Raw genomic sequence first — 27,530 nt, forward strand, 5'->3', positions numbered from 1 at the left:
ATTAAAATCTGGCAGCTCCTATGTGGACATATTTTGTTTGTCCTATCAGCATTAAAATAATTTTTTTTTTTTGAGACAGGGTCTCACTCTGTCGCTCAGGCTGGAGTGCAGTGGTGCAATCATGCTTCACTGCAACCTCCGCCTCCCAGGTTCAAACGATTCTCATGCCTCAGCCTCCCGAGTAGCTGGGATTACAGGCATGTGGCCACCACACCCAGCTAATTTTTGTATTTTTAGTAGAAACAGGGCTTCACCATGTTGGCAAGGCTGGTCTCGAACTCCTGACCTCAGATGATCCTCCCACCTGGGCCTCCCAAAGTGCTGGGATTTCAGGCGTGAGTCAACGTGCCCAGCCTAAAATAATTTTTAATGAGATACTAACCTTTAAAAATAAGGACATCACAGAAAAATCCAACTTTCTAGCTCTTTTGACAAAATGGAAAGCTCTGGAAATGTTGGGATCCCATTCTATGTGACAAAGTATAGACTGGAGTTGAGGAGACGCTGTTCTTTGTCATCTGTTCACTGAAGCCCCCTCCAGGCTCAAATCATTCATTTAGTTTCCTTCCTAGGCCCTATGGGTGTTAGAGTTTGCAGTCTCTGGTAGGAGAATTCTGGGATCTGATTGGAAAGTCCAGTTGGAAAGTATGGTATGGGGGATATCCATAAGGCTATGGATATCCAAATAGGAAGTTTGTACTTGATTCCTTGGGCAAGAGGAAGAATTAAACAGTTTCTGCCTAGTTACTTCTGTTGTGTAACAAACCACCACAAAACTTAGTGTTAAGACAACAGTAATTTATTTAGCTCCTGATTGTGTGAATGGGCAATTTGGGCTGGGCTCTGCTTGAGTGGTTCTTCTGGTCTTGATTGTCCTCATTCATGTGTTAGCTGCCATGTTGGTTGGTCTAGTATGACTTCAGCTAGGAAAGCATGTTTCTGCTTCATGTGCTCTCTCATTCTCCAGCATGCTCACTCAACATGTTCATGGCTGGATAAGGTTCCAACAGACATTTATAAGGCCTCTTGAAACCTAGGCTTGGAACTGGCACACAGTCACTTCTTCCACATTCTATTGATCAAATCAAGTCACAGTGCCAGCCCAGATTCAAATGGTGGGGAAAGAGACTTCATTTATGGATGGGAGGAGCTGCAAATTACATTGCCAAGAGGTGTGGATACCCAGAAAGATACATTTGACAAACCATCTATCAAAGTTACTGTCAGAGGTATGTTTTTGGAAATATCATTTGGAGTGGAATGTGTCCTGTATGACTGGAATTGTTTTCTATTTGTAACAGAGAAGTGTGCCCACTCCTTGCACCCATAAATAACCCAATGCCAAAGGATATGAGAGAGAGAGATGTCCAGTTTGTGCCTCTCCCAGCTTCTTGTCCAGAGACTCCTTAGTTTAGATTTTGATACATTACTTAGAAAAGGTGGAGAGTTTCTTCAAGATTTCTGTGGATAAGTGAACAGAAAATTAGACCAAAGTAGGCAGCTGAGAGCCAAATTAGAAACACAAAGACATTTCTGCATTGCACAGTCATTTAGAAACTGCATTCCCCCAGTCTGGCTGGTGCGTAAACCACCATCAGCACTCACGCATTTGGGATATAAAGTTCTCTTACTTGATCAACTTTTAAAACACAAACACCTCATAGGAGGCGGTAAACTCACATCTTAGTGTGAATTACTCTCTGGTGTTAGATTCCTTAATACTAGGAGGACCCTAGGTTGTAAGGGAGCTTGGTAGAAGAAGAAAGAAGACAGAGGAGAGAGTGAAGCGGAGGACAGCATTGTATAAATCACTGTTGGCTTCTCATCCACCCCAAAGACCAATTTTTCAGGACGCATCATTAAGTCTGCACTTCTGCTCTGTGGTGGTGAAGGGAAAGTTTCAGATAGAAACTATGCCGTGACTTTGATTTTTCATTCTGAAAGGTAGGTATGTGGATGAAGGGAGAGGAGAGATGACAGATGAGGCCCTCTCAGGTAGTGTGAGAGGTTTTCCCAACAGACCATCTGTGAGAAGGCCTTGAAGAACAGTCCTCATGCTCAAGACTTCTGTAAGTAGACAGAACATCCTTGGAAGCTGCCTCAAAAGTCTGGACTCATGGCTCTTTAGTTCCTTTTTCTTTTCTTTCTTTCTTTCTTTTTCGAGACAGAGTCTTGCTCTGTCACCCAGGCCAGAGTACAGTGGCGCGATCTTGGCTCACTGCAACCTCTGCCTCTGGGGTTCAAGCAATTCTCCTGCCTCAGCTTCCTGAGCAGTTGGGATTACAGATGTGTGCCACTATGCCCAGCTATTTTTTGTATTTTTAGTAGAGATAGGGTTTCACCATGTTGGCCAGGCTGGTGTTGAACTCCTGACCTCAAGTGATCTGCCCACCTCAGCCTCCCAAAGGGCTGGAATTACAGGCATGAGCAACTGCGCCCAGCCATCATCCTTGGCCTTTATTCACTAGATGATAGTAGCATACCCCATCCTACCTCCCTGGCCTTATGACAAACAAAAATGCTTTCAGACATCGCTAAATGTTCCCTGGATAAAACCACCCCTCGTTTTAAACTACTGCCTTGGAGCTGGTGAAAAGGAAATCTTTCACAAGTGTGAAATAATGATGGGGCTCACGCTCTTTACACCAGCAAGAACCCTACCATCCACAGAGGGCCGCACAGAGGGATCGTGGGCCCGGCACTCATCAATGATCTCCCGCAGCTCTGAAGGGCAGTCTTCACCCAGCGGCTCCTGCTGCTGCTTCACAGCCACCAGCTTGTAGATCTCATCAGAATTACAGCCTGGAAATGATAGCATGAGAGCCTCAAAAAATTGCCCCAGTACTCGTACATCTCTCTGGATGCTGATGGCTGGCATCAGAACTAGGGACTCTGAGTATGGAAACAACAAGAGCTTCCAACGATTCCACCGACCAGCCCAGGCAGTTCCCACGTTAAACAACAAATTGCCAGGGGCAGCACTGATGGGGAATTTCTGGTCTATTGGAAGGGGACCCAACCCTACCACTGGCTGAGCCAGTCTTCACATTCTTCACCTTCAAACGGGATCTTTCCAGTGGCGATTTCCCAGAGGACGATTCCAAAGCTAAAAGAAAAGCAAGAAACTGAACAACCGTAACTAGTCTCCCCTTTCCCCTGTCCCTCTAGCCACTGCCAGAAAACTCAGTGAATTTTTTGATTATTACCCAATTTCGTTCAACAGAGTTGCGTTTAGGTGGTCCTTGGAGGACTTTGATTTGGGTTTTCCTATTATGCACATCTGAGTTAGAATCTGTACCAGAACATGAGTGTACCTGTATATTTCAGACTTTACATCATATGGATAATATATATTTTCCAGTTTCTGAGGTGAGATATATGCTGTAGATTTGACTCTGTCTGTCTTTTCTCTTGTAGTTTCCAAACTGATGGAAGTCTGTGTTTTCCTCAACTCAAATCCTGCAAGCTAGATAGAGAGGCAACTTAGAAAGAAACAAGCAAGATCTTGGGTAGAGGAGTAAAGGGCAGGGATTGTTGCTACACACAATTACCAGGGAATTGTCTTTTACTTTAGGGATTTATTTCCTGTAGTGACTTCTGTCTGTGTGGCTACTCTGTTGGTTAACATTATGGGTTCAACTTATCACAGTGCAGTGACCAAGAGAAACACAAAGAGATTTCTTCTCTATAAAATGGGGTGATGACAGGGGGGATTACTTGAGATAATGGTTATAAAGCACCAGTAAGACCTGCTAAGTTGTAGTTGTTGCCAGTATGACTATGTTAAAATGTAGGGGTTTCTCAGTTGAGGACTGAACTCCACTCAGTGAGAGTGGAGAGGGGTCAGAGAGCCACTGCCTGGCTCACCTTTTCCCAGAGAAGCAGATGGAAAAATGGCATGGGGACATCCCCTCTGTGCTATCTGACTTTATGGGGGGTCAGCCTGATCCTTTGGCTTTGGTGTGATGAGTGTGAGTCATCCCCCCGGCCCTGCATGGTCACGTGGTGTTCTTAAATAAACCATAGCACAATCATGACAGCATATGTTCTTGTCCCATGCACACCTGCCATTGACACCATTGGTGTGCTGAAGGCTGCCAGCCCCAAACTCAGCTAGGTACCCAAATCTAGGCGCAATGTGAGAAAAGGGATAAGGCACTTAGATGGCTCATCCCCCTTTCATTCATTCTTTCATTCATTTGCTCACATGTTTCCTGAGCACTGACATTCTCTTACATCTAGCGCCATATGGGATACCAGGGATGAAAGGCAGAATAGCGTATCTTATAGTCAGGCTGGATGAAGAGCGTGAGAGTAGTAGAAACAGTGTTTTGGGAGTACTTATATCACCATCGCAAAGGTGGAAAGGCATCTGAAAGGCAAAAAAGGCCTGTCTGCTATTATTTGAGGGCTGTCTCTGACACTCATAGGACTGGAAGAAAGAAAACCACCTATGGATGACAAAGAAAACTGCTAAAATTCTTTTAGCATTTGGGAATTGCAGACACTGAGTTCACAAAATCTTTTCCTCTTCTGTATGAAAATCTGACTTCCAGTGAACTTCTTAGCTCTGTTCCCCTGGAAATCTGATACAGGTAGACTGTCACCTATGGCCTTTAGTAACATTGCTGACGATAAAAATAAAAATGACTGCTGATTGTTAGATTGCTTCTGGGCAGGATCAAGGGGATAAGTGGACTAAACAGTAAACAGCTGATGGGAATGCTTTGTAGCAATTTTTTCTTTTTTTTTTCTTTTTTTATTTATTTTTTTGAGATGGAGTCTCACTCTGTTGCCCAGGTTGGAGTGCAGTGGTGCAGTCTCGGCTCACTGCAACTCCGCCTCCCGGGTTCACGCCATTCTTCTGCCTCAGCCTCCCAAGTAGCTGGAGGCTTGGCCCGCCACCACGCCTGGCTAATTTTTTGTATTTTTTAGTAGAGACGGGGTTTCACTGTGTTAGCCAGGATGGTCTCGATCTCCTGACCTTGTGATCCGCCTGCCTCGGTCTCCCAAAGTGCTGGGATTACAGGTGTGAGCCACCGTGCCCGGCCTCTTTTTTATTTTTTGAGACAGGGTCTCATTCTGTTGCCCAGGCTAGGGTACAGTGGCGTAAACATAGCTCCCTGTAGCCTTGACTTCCTGGGCTCTAGCCATCCTCCTCTTGCCTCACTCTCCTGAGTAGCTGGAATTACAGATGTGCACCACTATGACTGGCTGATTTTTAAATTTTTTGAAGAGGGGGAGGTCTCACTGTGTTGCCCAGGCTGGTCTTGAACTCCTGGGCTCAAGTGATCCTGCTGCCTTCCCTTCCAAAGTGCGAGGATTACAGGCATAAGCCACCATGCCCGGCCATGTGGCAGCTCTTTTCTTTTCTTTTTTCTTTTTTTGGAGATGGAGTTTTGCTCTTGTTGCCCAGGCTGGAGTATAACCGCGCGATCTCGGCTCACTGCAAACCTCCGCCTCCCGGGTTCAAGAGATTCTCCTGCCTCAGCCTCCTTAGGAGCTGGGACTAGAGGCATGCGCCACCACACCCGGCTAATTTTTTTGTATTTTTAGTAGAGACGGTGTTTCACTATGTTGGCCAGGCTAGTCTTGAACTCCTGACCTGAGGTGATCCACCCGCCTTAGCCTCCCTAAGTGTTAGGATTACAGGCGTGAGCCACCATACCCAGATGTGGCAGCTCTTAAAACAGCAACTGACATGTCACTTGCAGAAACACTGGAAGGCATGCCTGCAGAGTTGTTACCAGAGATGCTGACTCCTGCAGGTCATGGGCTTCTAAGCCTGGAGGACCCACACCCACCTAATGGGAGCCTCTTTCTCCAGCACCTGTGGCTCTGACAAAGAGAGTATCTCCTGGATGGCTGCGAGGACTCACCCTGGAGGGAAAGGTTTGGCGCTGCTGACATCCTTCTAAGTAACTGAATGACAAGTGTGGCCTAGACCTGTCCTGTGAGTCTGAGTCCTTAGACCTAACAAGATCCTCCATTGTATGTTGTAGGGACATAGAAGTGGTGTCCAGGTATCTAAGGGGAAATGACTTTTAGCCCATCCCTGCTAAATGGGTAGTGAGGGAAGGCAGTCATCAGAACAGGAGGTATAGATGGAAACTGTTGTATAGTGGACACACAGAAAGTTGAACTTAGTTCCGAAACTAAAAAACTAAAATTGAACTCAGTTCTAAAACCAAGGCAAGGCCGGACATGGTGGCTCATGCCTGTAATCCCAGCACTTTGGGAGGCCAAGGCGGGCGGATCACTTGAGGCTAGGAGTTCAAAACCAGCCTGGCCAACATGGTGAAACCCTGTCTCTACTAAAAATGCAAAAATTAGTTGGGAGTGGTGGTGCATGGCTGTAATCCCAGCTACTTGGGAGGCTGAGGCAGGAGAATCGCTTGAACCTGGGAAGCAGAGGTTGCAGCGGGACGATCTCGCTCACTGCACTCCAGCCTGGGTGACAGAAAGAGACTCTGTCTCTAAATAAATAAATAAATAAATAAACTAAGACAAGAATCAAGCACTCGTGTCCCTCTCCTAGCACCAGTCATGCAGGTTTGACCCAAAGCGCCCCCTGGAAGTCACACTCACCTTCACTTGGTAGCCTTGAGTTACCAGGAAGTTTGAGCTTCTGATTTTTCTGTGGAGTTCAGGTGCTTCTGAATGGTGTAGCCTGACACAGCCAAAGGCAGGGAGCATTAGTGATCTTTGCCCAAACTTTCTTTGGGGGACTGACAATCATGACTGGGCTGATGAGGCTGGACAGTACCATGGGTGCCTGTCCACAGATACACAGAAAAACTGGGATGCAGAGGCAAGGTTTGAGAATCGCAAGCCGTGAGTATAGAGCAGAGAGAGTTCAGGTGCTTCTGAATGGTGTAGCCTGACACAGCCAAAGGCAGGGAGCATTAGTGATCTTTGCCCAAACTTTCTTTGGGGGACTGACAATCATGACTGGGCTGATGAGGCTGGACAGTACCATGGGTGCCTGTCCACAGATACACAGAAAAACTGGGATGCAGAGGCAAGGTTTGAGAATCGCAAGCCGTGAGTATAGAGCAGAGATGAGATTCATAGCACAAGGGGGCATGACAGCCCTTGTGAAGTGCATGCAATCTGGCATCAGGGGTGCCTTTAGGTAGAAAAGGACAACGGTGCCTCTGTGTTGCTTTGCCTGGGAAGTGCTGGGCAGATCCGAGAGCTCAGAGGCATGGCTGGGTGGCTGGACCTTGCCGGGACCCTTCAGGTCAAAGCAGAATGTGAAGCTGGGGTCCCGCTGACTTCCAGACAAGGGCTTTGGTTTCACAAAGCCCCTGCGTCCCAGGTTGGGTTGTGGTCATGGTGTCTGCCTGAGCTCAGATTCTCCCAGAAGCAGATCATGAGCCATGATTTGGGTATGAGGGATTTGTATCAAGAAGGTGCTCCCTTGACCAGGCACGGTGGCTCACACTTATAATCCCCACACTTTGGGAGACTAAGGTGGGTGGATCACTTGAGGTCAGGAGTTTGAGACCAGCCTGGGCAACATGGTGAAACACCGTCTCTACTATTAATAAAAATACAAAAAAATAGCTGGGCGTGGTGGCATGCACCTGTAATCCCAGCTATTCAGGATGCTGAAGCATGAGAATCGCTTGCACCCAGGAGGTGGAGGTTGCAGTGAACCGAGATCATGCCACTACACTGCAGCCTGGGCGGCAAAGTGAGACACCATCTCAAAAAAAAAAAACTCCAAAAGTCCCCCAAACAAACAAAAAGAAGGTGCTCCCAGGAGAAATGGTTGAGGGAGTACAGGAAGCAGCATGGGGAAGGAGAAGAAATCAAGCAAGAGGTTGATTTCAGGTGAAATCCCAGGCTCAGGTGGTCTTGCAGAGACCTGTGGGCACAATTACACCTCAGAGTGTGTCCCACAGGAGGCAAAGGAATTGGACTTTTATACTCACGCCAGTCAGTGGTTATGGACTGTGTTGGGGAGGGCAGGGACAGAGGGATATAAAACTCGTGGGCACTTTCAGCTGTCTATAAGGGTGAAAGGGCTCCAGTGCCCACAGGCAATCCTCTGAAGATTGCAGCTGTGAACTTATAGCAGCAAAGCATGCCGAGAGGGGGATGGGTAAATAGAGCTGGTAAAAAGGATCAGAGGTCATTTGGAGGGGATATTAACAGTGTCCCGTACAACATCCAAAAATACTTCTTCTTAAACTCACTAGTTTAGGGAGTTGAGAAGAAACAAACTTAATTTCAAATTAATAGCTAAGACAGTGTTTCCAAAAGTATGGGATGAGGTGGTATGCAAGATTATATAAAGGGAAAATTACTCTCCTTTCAATTTGCTCCAGTCTTTCTGATTACATCAAGGAGAAAGTCTGGGTTTGGTGTTTTTTTTTTTTTTTTTTTTGAGACGGAGTCTTGCTCTGTCGCCCAGGCTGGAGTGCAGTGGCACGATCTCGGCTCACTGCAACCTCTGCCTCCCAGGTTCAAGCGATTCTCCTGCCTCAGCCTTACGAGTAGCTGGGACTACAGGTGCGTGCCACCACAGCCAGCTAATTTTTGTATTTTTAGGAGAGACGAGGTTTCACCGTGTTGGGCAAGATGGTCTTGATCTCTTGACCTCGTGATCTGCCTGCCTCAGCCTCCCAAAGTGCTGGGATTACAGGTGTGAGCTACTGCGCCAAGCCTTGGTGTTGGGTATCCTTAACTCTGCCAATATGTCCAATATCTCCTTTGTACAAAGAGAAAGTGGGTTGGATCACAGAGCTTCTGGCAGGCAGCCTCATCCAGCCAGAATTTAATTACATTGTTTTGGTTTCATTTGTGGGCAAGTGACACTGGTTTTCAATTTATGGTAGTAAAAGAAAGTGTCCTTTTTAAAAGCTTTATTTCAATTATTATTATTTTTTTTGAGACAGAGTCTTGCTTTGTCACCCAGCCTGGAGTGCAGTGGTATGATATCAGTTCACTGAAACCTCCGCCTCCTGGGTTCAAGTGATTCTTGTGCCTCAAGCCTCCTGAGTAGCTGGGATTACAGGCCTGTGGCACCATGCTGGGCTAATTTCTGTATTTTTAGTAAAAACAGGGTTTCGCCATGTTGGCCAGGTTAGTCTCGAACTCCTGACCTCAAGTGATCCACCTGCCTTGGCCTCTCAAAGTGCTGGGATTATGGGCGTGAGCCACCGGACCCGGCCTTTATTCAGATTTTTAAAAAGTGAGTCAATGTAATGAAAAATGTTAAGTAAATAACACTGGTAGTAGTATAGTTAAAACCCTGCAGATGGTTTGTGAGTGACTAACCTTTGGGGACCCTTGGGCCTAAGAATCCATAGATTCTGCAGGTGAGAATAGGTAGAGTTGCCAAATAAAACACAAGACATGGCCGGGCGCAGTGGCTCACACCTGTAATCCCAGCACTTTGGGAGGCCGAGACGGGTGGATCACGAGGTCAGGAGATCGATACCATCCTGGCTAACACGGTGAAACACTGTCTCTACTAAAAATACAAAAAAATTAGCTGGGCATAGTGGCGGGCGCCTGTAGTCCCAGTTACTCAGGAGGCTGAGGCAGGAGAATGGCGTGAACCTGGGAGGCGGAGGTTGCAGTGAGCCGAGATTGTGCCATTGCACTCCAGCCTGGGCGACAGAGGGAGACTCCATCTCAAGAAAAAAAAAAAAAGAAAAGAAAAAAACACAAGACACTCCATTGAATTTGAGTTTCTGATAAGCAATGAATATATAGATTCATGTACATATATATATATGTACAAGCATGCTCACAAATTGTATATGACATAGTTGTACTAAAAATAAATGTTTATCCAAAATTTGAGACTGGGTGCAGTGACTCACACCTGTAATCCCAGCACTTTGGAAAGCTGAGGCAGGAGGATTGCTTGAGCCCAGTAGTTCGAGACCAGCCTAGGCAGCATGGCAAAACCTTGTCTCTACAAAAACTATAAAAAAAAAAAATTGGCTGAGTGTAGTGGTGTGCGCCTATAGTCCCAGCTACTCAGGAGGCTAAGGTGGGAGAATCCCTTGAGCTCGGGAGGTTAAGTGATCTGTGATCGTATCAGTGCACTCCAGTCTGGGCAAGAGAGTGAGACTCTGTCTCAAAACATAAAATAAAATAAAATTTGATATTTTTGATATTTAGTATAAGTATATACCATGCAATATTTAGGATACACTTATACTAAAAAATGATTCATTACTTTCCTAACATTCAAATTTAACTGGATATGTTTATTTTTATGCTAAATCTATCCACTCCAAAATTAGTGCTCATCCAACTCTATAAGTGAAGTGTGGACATCAAATTCAACCGTCAGTTCTGGGAGCTGGTGTTCCCTGGGTTAAGCCTCTTTCTTCCCTCCTATCTGTAATCAGAGTAAATAGTAAAACAGTATATGGGAGGGAGACTGTCTGGGGCTTCTGGCCTGTTCTCTCACCATCTCTGGGAGTATCAGGAGTGTGGGCAGACCCATCCAACCCTTAGTGGCACCTTTTCACCCCGTCTTACCGGTACAGGCCTCGGGCTGCCCCCAGGACTAGGACCACGCGCTTGCCAAGTGTGAGGTCTTTTTCCCTATCCAACAGCTCCCTCAGGGTCCCGAGTTCACAGTACTCCATGACGATGGAGAATTGAGGCGGAGTCACTGGTGGAAAGGAGCCAGACACTATGAGGACCTGCCCTACTCGAAGCTTCCCCTGTCTGCAGCCCACCTCTCCCAGCCTCGGTACAGATACAGACTTGGCTCTGCTGAGTCCCATTTCTCCCCCAATTTTCAGCCCACAGTTTTGGTCCCCAGCCTCCTTGAACGGACCGAATATGCCCAGAATTCCCATCCTCTTCTCCATAATACTTGGCTTGTTGTAATTATACCTTAAAAAAAAAATTGGCTGGGTGCGTTGGCTCACGCCTGTAATCCCAGCACTTTGGGAGACCAAGGCGGGTGGATCACGAGGTCAGGAGTTTGAGATCAGCCTGGCCTACACGGTGAAACCCTGTCTCTACTAAAAATACAAAAATTAGCTGGGTGTGGTGGCAGGTGCCTGTAATCCCATCTACTTGGGAGGCTGAGGCAGGAGAATTGCTTGAAGCTGCGTGGCAGAGATTGCACCACTGCACTCCAGCCTGGGCAACAGAGCGAGACTAGGTCTCAAAAAAAAAAAAAAAAGTTCTTCCAGGTGTGGTGACTCACGCCTGTAATCCTGGCTCTTTGGGAGGCTGAGGCGGGTGGATCACTTGAGGCCAGGATTTCGAGACCAGCCTGGCCAACATGATGAAACCTCATCTCTGCGAAAAATGCAAAAATTAGCCAGGTGTGGTGGGACATGCCTGTAGTCCCAGCTACTAGTGAGGCTGAGGCAGGAGAATTGCTTGAACCTCGGAGGTGGAGGTTGCAGTAAGCAGATCGTACCACCGCACTCCAGCCTGAGCGACAGAGCGAGACTCTGTCTCAAAAAAAAAAAAATTTTCTTTTTCTTTTTCTTTTTTTACTTCTATCTCCCTTTCTTGGTATAATTCTAAATTTTCTTGAGCAATTATTTGGGGAATGTCTTCCTCACTCAACTGGAAGCCCAAGAAGGCAGGAAATGTGTCTGTCTTGTTCACACGGGTGCTCACAAGGAGCTTCGTACTTCTGTGTGGGAGGAATGAGTAGGGCACACATGGCAGGGGCGGGTGAGGACTCAGACAAGAAGTCGACATCCCCATTCATGGGCCTGAGTTGCAAAACTGACATGTGACTGAGCCAGGCACCTCAGCGGTCCCCAAGGAGAATAAACGTTGCTGAACGTTTGCCTTTATTTTTTATTTTTTAATTTTTTTGAGACAGAGTCTAGCTCTGTCACCCAGGCTGGAGTGCAGTGGCATGATATTGGCTCACTGCAACCTCTGCCTCCCGGGTTCACGAAATTCTCCCACCTCAGCCTCCCGAGTAGCTGGGACTACAGACGCCTGCCACCAGACCCAGCTAATTTTTGTATTTTTAGTAGAGATGGGGTTTCACCATGTTGGCTAGGCTGGTCTTGAACTCCTGACCTCAAGTGACCTGCCCGTCTTGGCCTACCAAAGTGCTGGGATTACAGGTGTGAGCCACTGCACCTGGCAGCTTTATAATGTTTTAGAGCAACAAGATGCACCTCTCTTCCAGGCTGGCATCTAAACATGCACCCCCTTATTTCCCAGTGGGCTGAAAGGAGAAGATGTGGCCATGTTAGTGCAAACCAACCCTCAGCCTTCAGCCCTGCTCTCCTGAAAGAAGATGAGAACATGCATCTTGGGATGAAAAAAAAAAAATTAACATTGATAATAATCACACTTTGTAGATTCCACCCTTTGTGGTGTTCTTTAAAAAAATGCAACACATTAAAACACAGGAGGTACGTTCTAGGCCATCCAAAGCTTGACCAATCCCAGAAGCATTCCTTACCTGTTTCATCAATGCAAATCCCAAATATACGCAGGATGTTGGGAGATTCAAATTTCTTCATGGTTTTGATCTCATTATTGAAAGTCTGCCTCACTATTCTATAAGGATTAAAGAGAGAAATCAGGATTTCAGAACTGGAAGGTTCCTTAGAGAACATTCAGTGTGGTGACCCTCTGTGTATGTGGGGGTGGGGGTATCAGCATCTGGGGTGAGAACTGGTGCCAGGATGAGCTCAGCTACTGATGACAACATGTGGAACCCCTCGGGTGCCTGTGGCAGCACAATTAGTCCCTCAGGGTCTGTGAAATATTAATGGGACTTGCTAATATCTTTTCAGTAGTTCAAATAGTCTGATAGAATTGTATTTTTATGACCTACAGGGCTTTACTAGGCAAACTAAAAAGTCAAGTATTTGTTACTGTTTTTAGGCTGTAACCTGTTGTTTAGCATATACTCTGACAGATTGTGGTGCGTGTCTCTTTTTTTTTTTTTTTGGAGACACGGTCTTGCTTTGTCGCCCAGGCTGGAGTGCAGTGATGCGATCTTGGCTCATTACAGCCTCCACCTCCTAGGTTGAAGCGATTCTCATGCCTCAGCCACCTGAGTAGCTGGAACTACAGGTGCGTGCCACCATGCTCGGCTAATTTTTGTATTTTTTTTGTAGAGACATGATTTCACCATGTTGGCCAGGCTGGTGTCAAACTCCTGGCCTCAGGTGATCTGTCCGCCTACGCCTCCCAAAGTGCTGGGATTTCATGTGTGAGTCACTGTGCCCAGCCCGTGGTGTGTGTCTCTGATGAATAAAAATAATGATATTAGGCCGGGCACGGTGGCTCACGCCTGTAATCCCAGCACTTTGAGAGGCCGAGGCAGGTGGATCACAAGGTCAGGAGTTTGAGACCATCCTGCCGAACATGGTGAAATCCTGTCTCTACTAAAAATACAAAAAAATTAGCCGGGCATGGTGGCGGGCGCCTGTAGTCCCAGCTACTCAGGAGGCTGAGGCAGGAGAATGGCGTGAACCCGGGAGGCGGAACTTGCAGTGAGCCGAGATCGTGCCATTGCACTCCAGCCTGGGTGACAGAAGGAGACTCCGTCTCCACAAAAAAAAAAAAAAAAAAAAAAAAAAAGATATTTATTAAGTGAAATCTCATAACCAAAATTCCTTCCAAAACGTGGGCCTTAAAAAATGTGGGCAGGTAAATTATTAAAGAGGATCACTGGAACCACCAACTCAATCCAATCCGTTCATTCACTCTGAGTCTTAGACTCAAAGGGTAAAGGAGGCTTGTCCAAGGTCTGTCAGAGAATCAGGGCAGGTTCAGAGCCTACAAAAATCAATTGTATTTCTATCTGCTAGCAATTAACAATCAAAAGATTAAATTAAAAATGTTCATTTCCAATAGCATAAAGAGAATAAAATACTTAGGAATAAATTTACAAAAGAAGTGCAAGTCTTACCCTGAAAATTTCGTACCTAAATTGTTGAAATAATTTTGTTTTGTTTCGTTTGTTTGTTTGTTTTTTGAGATGGAGTCTCACTCTTGTCACCCAGGCTGAGTGCAATGGCGTGATCTCGGCTCACTGCAACCTCCACCTCCTGGGTTCAAGCGATTCTCCTGCCTCAGCCTCCCGATTAGCTGGGATTACAGGCACCTGCTACCATGCCTGGCTAATTTTTGTATTTATAGTAGAGATGGGGGTTTCACCATGTTGGCCAGACTAGTCTCGAACTACTGACCTGAGGTGATCCTCCTGCCTCAGCCTCCCAAAGTGCTGGGATTATAGGCATGAGTCACTGCACCCGGCAAGAAATTTTAAAAGGTCTAAGTAAATGGAAAGATGTCCCATGTTCTTGAATAGAAAGACTTTATATCATTAAGATGGTAATCGTTAAGATGGTAACATTTTCCAAATTGACCTACAGTTTCAATGCAATCCTTACCTGATTTGTAGTTGGCTTAAAAAAAAAAAAAAGCAAAAACAAAAACTGAAATTGACAAGATATTCCTAAAATTTTTGTGGAAATGAAAGGAATTCAGGATAGCCAAGACAGTCTTGCAAAAGAAGAACAAAGCTGGAAGACTCATACTTCTCAATTTCAAAACTTATCACAAGGCTACAGTAATGAAGACACTATAGTGCTATAAGACTAGACAAACAGATCAATGGAATAGAATTGGGAGTCCGGAAATAAACTCATACATATAAAGCCAGTTGATTTTTCACAGTTTTTTTTTTTTTTTTGGAACTTGCTCTGTCACCCAGGCTGGAGTGCAGTGGTGCAATTTCTGCTCTCTGCAACACCTGCCTTCTGGGTTCAAGCGATTCTACTGCCTCAGCCTCCCAAGTAGCTGGGACTACAGGTGCCTGCCACCACACCTGGCTATTTTTTATTTTTATTTTTTTGAGATGGAGTCTTGCTCTGTCACCCAGGCTGGAGTGCAGTGGCGCGATCTCAGGTCACTGCAAGCTCTGCCTCTCAGGTTCACGCCATTCTCCTGCCTCAGCCTCCCGAGTAGCTGGGACTACAGGTGCCCGCCACCACGCCTGGCTAATTTTTTGTATTTTTAGTAGAGACGGGTCTCATCATGTTAGCCAGGATGGTCTTGATCTCCTGACCTGGTGATCTGCCCGCCCTGGCCTCCGAAAGTGCTAGGATTACAGGCGTGAGCCACTGCACCCAGCCAATGCCCGGCTAATTTTTGTATTTTTAGTGGAGATGGGGTTTCGCCATGTTGGCTGGGCTGGTCTCAAACTCCTGACCTCAAGTGATCCGCCTGCCTCGGTCTCCCAAAGTGCTAGGATTACAGATGTGAGCTGCAGTGCCAGGCCAGCACAGTCTTTTAAACAAATGGTTCTGGGACATCTGGATATCAACATGCAGAAAAATGAAGTTGAATGACTACCTTATACAATACACCGAAATTAACTCTAACATCCGAAACCTAAATATAAGAGCCAAAAACTATAAACTCTTAGAAGAAAACACAGGAGGGCCAGGTGCAGTGGCTCAAGCCTGTCATCCCAGCATTTTGGGAGGCCAAGGTGGGTGGATCGCTTGAGGTAGGAGTTTCAGACCAGCCTGGCCAACATGGTGAAACCCTGTCACCACTAAAAATACAAAAATTAGCTGGGCCTGGTGGTGCATGCCTGTAGTTCCAGCTACTCGGGTGGCTGAGGCATGAGAATTGCTTGAACCTAGGAGGTGGAGGTTGCAGTGAGCTGATATCACACCATTACACTCCAGCCTGGGTGACAGAGCAAGACTCCATCTCAAACAGAACAAAACAAAAAACCCCCCAAAACCTGTACATCAATGTACACAGAAACATTATTCATAATAATCAAAAAGTGGAAAAAACACAGGGTCCTTCAACTGATTAACGGATAAATAAGATGTCCATACAACAGACTATCATTCAGCCATAAAAAGGAATGAAGAAATGGTACTTGCTATAATATAGATGAACCTTGAAAATATCATGCTAAGTGAAAGAAGCCAGACTCAACAGGCCACATATTGTATTACTCCATTTACATAAAAGATTCAGAAAAGGCAAATCTATAGAGACAGAAGGTAGAAGTGTTGCCTGGGGCTCAGGATGATGGTGATGGGGGTGAATGAGGAATGACTGCTAGTGGGTATAGGGTTTCTGTCTCCTTCCTTCCTTCCTTCCTTCCTTTTTTCTTTTTCTTTTTTTGTTGGAGTCTTGCTCTGTCACCCAGGCTGGAGTGCAGTGGCACAATCTCAGCTCACTGCAACCTTGGCCTCCAAGGTTCAAGTGATTCTCCTGCCTCAGCCTCCCAAGTAGCTGGGATTATAGGCTCATGCCACCATGCTCAGCTAATTTTTATATTTTTTAGTAGAGACAGGGTTTCACTATGTTGGCCAGGCTGGTCTTGAACTCCTGACCTCAGGTGATCTGCCTGCCTTAGCCTCCCAAAGTGCTGGGATTACAGGCGTGAGCCACTGCACCTGGCCTGTAAATATATTTAAAGCCATTAAATTGTACATTTTAAATAGGTAAATCTTATGGTATGTAAAATATATCTCAATAAAACTGTTAAAAATACAGTCTCTATCAAAATCTTGATGTGTATTTTGAGGAGTGTGATAAAACTTTCTTTGATATTTATTCAGCTAAGTCAACCTGAAAAAGAAGAATCAAGAGGATGAAGTTCTTTACCAGATATCGAAACTTACTGCAAAGTCATATGAAAAAAACAGTTAACAGTGTGTCATTGGCACAAAAACAGACAAATTGATCAGTGGGAAAGATTAGAGAGATCAGAGTCAGATCTATGTCTATATAAAAACTTAATATACAATAAATATGGTACCACAAATCAACAGGGAAAAGACAGACCACTTAATAGATGGTATAGAGAGAACTGACTTACTATGTGGCTAAAAATAAAAGTTGACCCTACATTATATCACATACAAAGGTGGATTCTAGTAGGATTAAAACCTAAATATAAAAAATAAAACTGTAAAGTTAAGAGAAGAAAATATAGCATGACTTTAAGATCTAGAGGTGGGGCAGGACACCTCCAGAGCACAAATAAAAAGCTTGCAATATCTAAAGCTGTCAAGTGCTTGATTTCCACAATATACAAAGATCTACAAACAGACAAGACAAAAGCAGCAACTGTGATGGAGAAAAGGGCAGAGGATATGAACAGGCAATTTATGGAAGAGAAAACCCAAATAGCTAAAACATGTAAATAAGGGCTTGAATTCATTAGCAAAAACAGAAATGCAAGTTCAAATAACTACAAGATATTGATCACTTTATAACTATAAGGATGAAAGTAATCAGAAAGCTGGATAACACTAAGGGTTGGTAAGGTTGCTTGTGGGAGTGTAGGCATAGACACTCTATTCTGAAGAGTTGCCTGGTGGTACTTAGTCACTTAATATACACATATCCTATGGCCCCATCATTTTCTCTCCTGGTGCTATATCCCAAAGAATTCTCATACAGGTCCCTAAAGGGATACTAAGTATGGCATCTTTTTGGTAGGGAAAAGTTGGAAGTTGACTAGGTTCCATCACTGGAAAAAAAAATAGACAAAATATATGGCTCACGCCTGTTATCCCAACACTTTGGAAGGCTGAGGCAGGAGGCGCTTGAGTCCAGGAGTTCCAGACAAGCCTGGGCAGCACAGTGGGACCCTGTCTCTACAAAAAATTTAAAAATTAGACAAGAATGGTGGTGCACATCTGCAGTCCCAGCTACTTGGGAGGCTGAGGTGTGAGGATTGCTGGAGCCCAGGAGGTTAAGGCTGCAATGAGCTATGGTCTCACGACTGCACTCCAGCCTGGACAACAGAGTGAGACCTTGTCTCAAAAAAAAAAAAAAAAAAAAAATTGGCAAAATGTGGATCTTCACCATGGATGGCAGACAGAAATTAAGGAGTCCAGATATGGAACATGTTTCATGATGCTGAGTGAGAAAAGTGAGGAAAGGAGGCAACAGACACGTAACTCTACCAGTTGTGAACATGAAAAATGTATGCATACATTTTACAAGAACACAAACAAACAAAACACACTAGAATTACTGTCTGGGGAGGGGATGAGCAACTGGGAAACAGGGTTGGAAGGGAGTTGTTTTTTTTTTTAAATATAAATGTGAATAAAGGAGAGAAGACCTAGAACTGAGGTGGAAAGATGTATTTAAATCAAGACTCTGCTCCTTAACAGTGGAGAGCGCATCATTTAACCCTTTAGGGCCCAGGCTTCCTCATCTAAAAATGGAGACAATATCCCTCTCTCCTTGGAGAGTTAGAGTAAGTATTGGTACACACAAGAGAACCACACAAAACAACTTACTCAATGCTGCCAGCCTGAACTTTGTTGAATACTTTTATGGCCACTGGAGCTCTGTGGTATTCTCCTTTATAAAGTGTGCTGACTTTATTTTCCGTTAGCAGAATCCACGGGGATTCTGAAAGCTGCTCCTTCTTGATTTCCTCGATTTGCTCTTGCGGGATCTCCTGCATGCATTTTGGTGGTAAATCTGACCTCATCCCCAAGAGGAAAGAAGACAAAAGAGTCAATGAGCAGGGGAAGGGGTCCTAAGGGAGGTGGCATATTTGTGATGTGTGAGTGGGAAGCTCTACAACATGAACCAGAGCTGGTGGTGGCTGGGGCTTCTGATGGACTCAGCCCAAGGGAGTGGCTCCTGTGCCTCTGAGTGGCCAGTAGAGACACAGCTGGACAGTTAACAGAATGTGTCATCCACTTCCTTTCCCTCCTCTTCAAATCCCGCCTGTCCCTCCAGCCTTAACCCTCATCCAGACTCATCTCTCTCATCCTGGAAGGATCTCTATTCCTGTTATCCAGAGCTTGGCACTTGAGCATCTGGTATCTGGCCTAGTCATTTCAGATCTAGTAGTTAGGGACATAGTTCAAGCTCAGTAACCTTGCTGTTGTGTGTTCACTGTCTGTCTTTCCTCTTTCCTCCTCCACCCCGTGAGCTCCTGGAAGGCAGTGTCCTTCTCTGCATCTTAGTTACCTCTTTGCATGGCCTCTGGCATAAACCAGATACAGTTTTGTTGAATGAATGAATGAGTGGGCATTTTAAATTTGATTTGAATTTCTTCTTGGAAATTCAGCAACTGAACTGAAGCTTTGATGCTATTCATAGAGGTTTTTAAGTACTTTGACAGCTGTTAGAAGATATCTTACTGGTCAAGAAGCTCTCTCCACATGTTATTCCATGGACAGAAGCCTGGGCTAGCCATGAATGGATCCCCAAACCTGTGGGCTGCTTCCAGCCATCCAGCACAGAAAATGGACAAATGCAGGGGTAGGGGGAGGCTGGGCTCCCAGTAAACTGATGACTTCTAGTTTGGGGGCCATCAGAAACAGCAGGGCACATGATAACTTACACTGCTTCAAAGTTTCCTTGATTTCTTTCATGCTGATTTCTAATCGTCTCAATGAAGCTTCTATTTTTTCATTATCTGCAGGAAAAAAGGGCAGTGAATGCTCAAAATAGAAATTAAACTCACATGCCAATCAAAACTAAAATGCTAATTAAAACTGTTGAGATATCATTTTTTACCTATCATATTCATTATGGTAGGGATTACTACTGATCACCAATATTCAGATTTCTACTTCTGAGCACATAGGAAAGGCATTAAAGCATGGCTGGGTAACTTGCTTTGGCTAAGAAATGAAGAAAAGAGATGTCTGTCACTTCCCAGAGGGAGCATTTAACTGACTCTGCATAAGGTTCCAACCTGGCTGCTTTGGAAGTGAGGAAAGTTTGTGTCAACATGGAAGTGCTATACTATTGAAAGTATCCTGGAAGGAGGACATTCACCTTGGAGAGTCCTCTGGACTTTGCCTGAATGAGAAATAAACTGTTTCTTTAGAACACTGAGTTGTTGTTGTTTTTTAAACCACAGCATAATCAGATCGATCCTGATTTATATGCTCAGAAACATGTTTGAAAATTTATAACACACTATTTACAGTGGTCAGCCATCCCTGTCTGCCCAGGACTGAGGAGTTCTGGGAGCATGAAACCCTGACTACTAAAAGTGGGAAAGTCTCTTATGGGAAAAGTATAGAGAAGCAGATAACTCATGCATAGTTGGTAGAAATAATATCTGTGCAACTTCTATCAAAATTTGAAATGCCTACAGTCTTTGACCGAGTGATTTTACCTAGCAATTCCGCTTCCGGGAATTTCTCATAAAGATAACTTGAAATAGGCTGGGCATGGTGGCTCATGCCTGTAATCCTAGCACTTTGGGAGGCCGAGTCAGGCAGATCACTTGAGGTCAGGAGTTTGACACCAGCCTGGCCAAACTGGTCAGTAGAGATAGTGAAACCCTGTCTCTACTAAAAATACAAAAATTAGCAGGGTGTGGTGGCATATGCCTGTAATCCCAACTACTAGGGTGACTGAGGCACAAGAATCGCTTGAACCCAGGAGGCAGAGGTTGTAGTAAGCCAAGATTGTGCCACTGCACTCCAGCAAGACTCTGTCTCCAAAAAAAAAAAAAAAAAAAAGAAAGAAAGAAAAGAAAAAAAAAGTTCTGGTGATAGATGGTGGTGATGGTTTCAGAACCATGTGAATATACTTGATGCCACTGAATTGGCATCTAAAAATGGTTGAAATGGTAAATTTTATGTTATGTATATTTTATCACAAAAAAATGGGAAAAAATGATGGGTGTATGTATTGGGTTGTTTTTGAATTTGTGTGCTGCTAGTATGATCATAAAACAAAATGAAACAGTAGGGTAGATGCCAAGTAGGAAAACAAGCTATATAATTCAATGGATATTTACATGTGAGGATATTTAAGATTATTTAATGAGAAAAGAAGAAATAGAACAATGTGTTTGGTATGATGCTGACTGTGTGACAACAACAATAAAATATATATACTTAAATCTCCAGAAGGGTATTCAAGAAACTGGTAGATTGTGTGATTGTATCTCAGATTTTGATAAAGGTTGCACAAATATCCTACCAACAATGGATGAGATTATCATTTTGTCTGATGGTTTCCATCAGACTTCCCCAGTTTTAGTACTGAAGGTCTCATGTCCTCAGAAAGGGAAACAGGGGCCCCTGAGGTCAAGGAGGGAGATTTACTTCTCATGCTGGCGCACCTCCATCCTTTGTTTTTGGAGGCAGAATCTCGCTCTGTCGCCCAGGCTGCAGTGCAGTGGAGAAATCGTGGTTCACTGCAGCTTCGACCTCTTAGGTGCCTGTAATCTCAGCACTTTGGGAGGCTGAGGCAAGAGGATCACTTGAGGCCAGAAGTTCTACACCAGCCTGGGCAACATAGTGAGACTCTCTATCTACAAAAAGTAAAATAAAAATTAGCAGGGCATGGTGGCATGCACACCTATAGTCCCAGCCACTCGGGAGGCTGAGGTGGGAGGATCACTTGAGCCTGAGGCTGCAGTGAGCTATGATAGTGCCACTGTCCTCTAGCCCATGCAACAGAGACCCTGTCTCAAAAAATGAAACAAAATGAAACAAAACTCCTCTTCAACGCTGGCTTGCCCAAATTTCACCAGCCCCCACCATATATCTGGGCCAAAGGATGTTAGGAGTTTTGTTTGTTTGTTTGTTTGTTTGTTTGTTTGTTTGTTTTTGATACAGAGTCTCCCTCTGTCGCCCAGGCTGGAGTGCAGTGGCGCCATCTCGGCTCACTGCAAGCTCCGCCTCCCGGGTTCACGCCATTCTCCTGCCTCAGCCTCCCGAGTAGCTGGGACTACAGACGCCCGCCACCACGCCCAGCTAATTTTTTGTATTTTTAGTAGAGACGGGGTTTCACCGTGTTAGCCAGGATGGTCTCAATCTCCTGACCTAGTGATCCGCCCGCCTCGGCCTCCCAAAGTGCTGAGATTACAGGCAAGAGCCACCGCGCCCAGCTAGGAGTTTTGAGCTACAAGTATGTTACAACTGCTCAAACTTCATCATTGCTGCTCCTTTGGTAAAGTGAGACTAAAATGCATTCAACTGCACTCCCACTCCCCACCAAAAACCCATCTTGCCTCTTCTTAGCATCTGGAAGGCTCGCCTGTCTTCGTCTGCATCCTGCTGATCTTCGTGTGCCCAGGACGCTCCTTGGCTTATGCGTGAAACAGGCATGCGTTGCTCAACCTGAAGTAACAGCGAGAGCTCCTTCCAGACATCATTCAGCTTCTTGTTCACGCCCTTGAAGAGTATTTTGTCCTGGCTTGCTGTTAGAAACCTGCAGATATTGGATCTATTGCTGAACTTTTCTATCTCCCCATTAGCCTCCTCCAGGGCAGCCTTGAAGCGGTTCGTGGCTGTGGTTAACTTCTCAGAGGGCACGCTCCTCTTTCCTTGGTCCTGGAGCATCTCCAGAGACTCGACCAGGCCGAGGACGCGGTGGCCCAGGCGCTGGCACTGTTTCTTGCAGTATTTCATCTCTTCACACCGTTTGTGGATGACCTGGCCAAGGGTGATAATATGCTTCAAATTTTCCATGCCTGGAAGAAACGAATGGAATTTGGTGAAATCCCCAAATCTTCTGCATATTCACTACTTGGCTAAGAAAGAATCAAAGGGTTCTGTGATTTAAATGCCTGAGGAGGTCTCCCCAGCATTTTCATGCAAGATAGAGATGGTTTGCTGCCCACCAAAATCTGTTCTGCCCTTGCACAATAATAGAGTTGCAGCTGGGAACAGCTGGTCCAGCCGGGACTACATCTCCCAGCCTTCCTTGCAGCGTGATGTGGCCATGTGACTAGTTCTCACCAATGGGGTGTAAACGCATGTGACCTGCTCTACTTGGGACTGGGGCAGCTTTGCCGCCTCCACACCCTCTCCCTTGGCTGGCTGGATGCGCGGGGTGAAGCGGCCCTAGGGGTGGTGGAGCCCCAAGAAGGGTCCTGAGTCCCTGGATCATCACTTGGAGGAGAGCTGCCCACAGACCTGGAACGTCTGTCATGGACTGTTAAGTGATCAAGGAATAAACTTGTATTGCATGTAAACCATTATATTTTCAGGTTGATGTGTTTACATCAGTTTCGTCTATTACAAATATATCCTGCTAAAGCATAGAGGTTTCAGGGGCCAGGCAGGTAATTCAAATGAGTGAAGTGAGGTGGGCTAGTCTTTACTGCCACAGATAAATATGTTTCTTTCTGTTTTTCTTAAAACATGTGGACTATCTTTCATTTTTCCTACAAAAAATTGTTCAGTTTCTTCCTACAGTCCTTTAAGAAAAATGCAGCTGGGCAAGGTGGCTCCCACCGATAATCCCAGCACTTTGAGAGGAAGAGGCAGGAGGATTGCTTGAGGCCAGGAGTTCTAGACCAGTCTGGACAGCAAAGTGAGACCTTTTCTCTACAAAAATAAAAAAAAGAAATAAAATGAAATAAATAAAATATAAAATTGGCTGGGCGCGGTGACTCATGCCAGTAATCCCAGCACTTTGGAAGGCTGAGGTGGGCAGATCACTTGAGGTCAGGAGTTGGAAACCAGCCTGGCCAACATGGTGAAACCCCGTCTCTACTAAAAATACAAAAATTAGCCAGGTGTGGTGGTGCACGACTGTAATCCCAGCTACTCGGAGGGCTGAGCCAGGAGAATTGCTTGAACCCAGGGGGCAGAGGTTGCACCATCTCAAAAAAATGTAATATATTACATATATAGTAATACATATATATAATATTACATATATATTATATATATAAGTTAGCCTGGTGTGTTGGCACACACCTGTAGTCTCAGCTACCTGGGAAGTTGAGATAGGAAGATTCCTTGATTCCAGGAGGTTGAGGCTGCAGTGCCAGCTTCCTACTCTTAACCTCTCTCTCTTCTCCGAACATGAGTGAGGAAGCACAGAGCCCTGATCCTAAAGCTTGGAATGAGACTAACCTGAGCATGGTAGAATGGAAAGGGAGAAAGAATCTGAGTCTTTGATGACAACATTGAGCCACTGGTTTGAACTGACACTGAAGTGTACCCCATCCCCTAACTGCAGGTTTCATTAACCAATAACCTCCCTGATTGTTTAAGGCAATTTGAATCATGTTTGCTTTATTTGCAACTAAAGCCAACTGCGTTCAGCAATGAATGATGATAATAATTATGACACTAGATCTCTCAATTCACCTACTACATCCTAAGTGTTTTGGAACCCCCAGCTCTCCATGGTTATTTTCACTTAACAGAATGAAAATACTACTGCCCATCTGGGCACAGTAGTTCATGCCTGTAATCCCAACATTTTGGGAGGCAGAGGTGGGAGGATTGCTTGAGGCCAGGAGTTCCAGACCATTCTGGGCAACACAGCAAGACCCATCTCTACTAAAAATACAAAAATTAGCTGGGACGTGTAGTCCCAGCTACTCAGGAGGCTTAGGTAGGAGAATCACTTGAGCCTGGGAGGTTGAGGCTGCAGTGAGCTATGATGACACCACTGCACTCCAGCCAGGGAAACAGAGACAGAAGCTGTCTCGAAAAAACAAACAGGTGAAAAGTGAAGATGCTGCGGTTCAGGGAGGTTGCATTCAAATAATCACAAGGCCACGGAACCAGTTTTCAAAGTATTTAAAATAAAGTTAGGGTAGGGTGTGATGAGTCAAACCTGTAATCCCAGCACTTTGTGAGGCCGAGGCCAGGGGATCGCATGAGCCTGAGTTCGAGACCAGCCTGGGCAACAGGGTGAAACCCTGTCTCTACAAAAAAATACAAAAATTTGCTGGGTGTGGTGGTGCTTGCCTGTAGTCCCAGCTACTCCGGAGCCTGAGGAGGGAGAATTGATTGAGGCTGGGAGGTCGAGGCTGCAGTGAGCCATGATTGTGCCACTGACTCCATTCCAGCCTGGGCAACAGAATGAGACCGTGTCTCAAAAACACCACCACCACCACCACCACCAATAACAACGAAAACAAAAAACAAAGTTAGTTTTTTGTTTTTTTTTAACAGCTCAGTGAAATAGGTATGTTAAGTATTATCACCAGTTTATGGATTAAATAACAGCTTGGAGAAAATAATTGGCCTGGAGCCCAAATATGGCTTTAAAACATGAGTAAGGCACTGGCAGAAGTGAAACTAAATAAATGAGCAATCGATATAGTTGTGTTTTTGTTGCCTGAGAGTTACAGTGATTGGGCAAGGTAGGTAACAGTTCTTAGGGCACTCCTAAAAACACTAGTGGATCTCAGACTACCCAGCTATTCCCACATGCTAAGCAGATATCTTCAAGGCCATTTCTTGGGAATTGTGAGGGCAAAAGGTTTTACACTTTCTCTGTTGCACCAGAAACAGAAGCAAATGTGACAATGTTGTTCAAGGAATCTTGCAAATTGTAGCTTCCTAGCTCTAAGCTCCAGTTATCTTACTACCAGCCTCATCAGAAAGCCATATCTCAGCACTAACTAATCAGAAAGGAAAATGGGGAAAATATCCCACCCATAGAACTGACAAACAATTTAAAATAATAAATTATACAGTGGTGGCATGGTATGAAAAAAATTGCAGCGGTCGCAATAGCTCACGCCTGTAATCTCAGTGCTTTGGAAGGCCGAGGCAGGTGGATCACCTGAGGTCGGGAGTTTGAGATTAGCCCGGCCAACATGGTAAAATTCCATCTCTACTAAAAATACTACAATTAGCCAAGCATGGTAGCAGGCGCCTGTAATCCCAGCTACTCGGAAGGCTGAGGCAGGAGAATTGCTTGAACCCGGGAGGTGGAGGTTGCACTGAGCCGAGATCACGCCACTGCGCTCCAACCTGGGCAACAGAGCAAAACTCCGTCTCAAAAACAAAACAAATAAAAAAAAAAAAGAAAGAAAATTGCACAAAACAAAGCTTGAAGAAAGGAGGAAAGAGAAGAAGTGTTGTATTTCTGGCTGGGAAGACTAAAATAGACCAACCCAGCAATCCTTCCCAAATTTAAATCCAATTTAATGCAGTTCCAATAAAACATCTACTGACATATTTTGGCATTAAATCAAAATGATCCTAAAGCTCATTTGAAATGGGAAATTAGTAGGGATAATCAGGATTTTAAAAAATAAAAGGGGACTTGCCTGTATAATATTAAAATATATTAAAAACTGCAAAACACTGGGAAAAAAGCACGCTACAATAACTTAAATTGTTTAAGGGCTTATTAAGTATATGATTTATAAGGGAAGAAAGGGAATATAAATATAAACACACTTAGACTGGGCAATTTGAATTTCTAGGAACTTATGATGTAGAAAAGCTTGTGTGTGTAGGTAGATGGCTACTAAGATGTTCACTGCAGTGCTATTTATAATATGTAAAACAAACAACTAAGAATATGTTCAGGCCAGCTGCAGTGGCTCACACCTGTAATCCCAGCACTTTGGGAGGGCGAGGTAGGAGGATCACCTGAGCCCAGGAGTTTGAGACCAGCCTGGGTGACAAAGCGAGACCCTGGCTCTACCAAAAAATACAAAAAAAATTTAATCGGGTGTGGTGATGTGTACCTTGTAGTCCTAGCTACTTGGGAGGATCTGGCGGGAGGATCACTTGACCCAGGAGTTCAGAGGCTGCAGTGAGCTATGATTGTGCCACTGCACTCCAGCCTGGGCAACAGAGGAAGACTCCATCTCTAAAAATAAATAAATAAAAAGAAAAAGGGGATTATGTTCATATGTTATGATGAGAAAACAGGTTACTAATTTTAAAAGTGAAAAATCTTTAAATGGTAGTAACAATGCAAATTCACCTCTTCCCTCCAAAAAATAAAAAATAAAATAAGTAAAGGTTATCAGGCATTTCCCTCTTCTCTCTCTCTCACTCTGTCTCTCTCTCTCGCCTTCAGCCTGCAAACCTGAGAAGACATCAGGTTACTTGTTCCCGTGCCCCTGCCCTCCACGGCCCCCACTGCTACCGGGCGTCTCGCTTTGGCAGAAGGTAGTGCGAGATCCGAGCAGGCAGCTCCACCACCAGAGACGAGGAAATGAAACCAACTCGGTCTTGAGTTCCAGGAACTCGGACCGGGCCACCCTCACCCCTGGTTCTTCCCATCACCGCCCAGGAATCCGGCTGCAGCCCCTCGGCCCCGCCACCTCCTGGGAAGACCCCATGCTCACCTTCGCGCCTCCCGAGGGGTGTGCGTCCAATCTGTCCCGTGCACAGTTCCAAAAAGCTCGCTCTTCCGCCTTCTTTCCCACGACCACCTCCTGCCCAGGGGAGAAGTCTGCAAAGGCGAGGCCCGCGGGAGTTCCCCTGCGCCCCCTTCCCTGGTGCCCGCGCCCTGCACTCCGCTGGCCGTACCGGACGCCACACGTGGCTGGCGGCGACAAGGCACCCCGATCCCTACCTGAGGGAAACCCCGGCCACTGCAGCTGCACTTGAGCAGGGTCCCTCCACTCAGCCACTTGGACAGCTGTTTCTGTCCTGTGCCCTCCGGAGGCCACTGCCTCAAGTCTGTGATGCCACTTCCCCCTCCGACGTGGCTCCAGCTGCCAACCACCAGGCTCACGGTGCCCTGGCTCCCTGGAGCTGCTTTCTAGGCAGCTCGGAGCCAGGGCCCCTCCCTTCCTTCCTCCTGCTATGCTCCTCCTGTCCTTTCCACACTCTCCCTGCCTTCCCCAAAGCCACTCGGTA

The 27,530-nt window shown here is 45.4% G+C and overlaps 1 protein-coding gene across 7 annotated transcripts; it reads right to left on the reverse strand.

Moving 5' to 3' along the window:
* Positions 1–777: 777 nt before the first annotated feature.
* MLKL (mixed lineage kinase domain like pseudokinase) lies at positions 778–27,530 on the reverse strand. 7 transcript variants are annotated; one of them, XM_063717770.1, is made up of 14 exons: positions 27,244–27,530; positions 27,014–27,103; positions 26,647–26,743; positions 26,405–26,529; positions 21,965–22,426; positions 19,328–19,402; positions 18,267–18,453; positions 12,425–12,522; positions 10,510–10,645; positions 6,589–6,670; positions 3,315–3,466; positions 3,057–3,106; positions 2,662–2,802; positions 778–1,461 (listed from the first exon to the last, which is right to left on the reverse strand). In XM_063717770.1, exons 5-14 carry the CDS (start codon positions 22,422–22,424, stop codon positions 1,427–1,429), a joined length of 1,416 nt encoding a protein of 471 aa, XP_063573840.1. In that variant the 5' UTR covers positions 22,425–22,426; positions 26,405–26,529; positions 26,647–26,743; positions 27,014–27,103; positions 27,244–27,530; the 3' UTR covers positions 778–1,426. The 7 variants fall into 7 exon arrangements, with proteins under 7 accessions (XP_063573840.1, XP_063573839.1, XP_063573841.1 ...); XM_063717769.1 differs by lacking the exon at positions 26,647–26,743; XM_063717771.1 differs by lacking the exon at positions 26,647–26,743 and having other exon boundaries at positions 27,014–27,120.

This window comes from Pongo abelii, chromosome 18 (assembly GCF_028885655.2).
Source record: "Pongo abelii isolate AG06213 chromosome 18, NHGRI_mPonAbe1-v2.0_pri, whole genome shotgun sequence".
NCBI classification, from domain to species: domain Eukaryota; kingdom Metazoa; phylum Chordata; class Mammalia; order Primates; family Hominidae; genus Pongo; species Pongo abelii.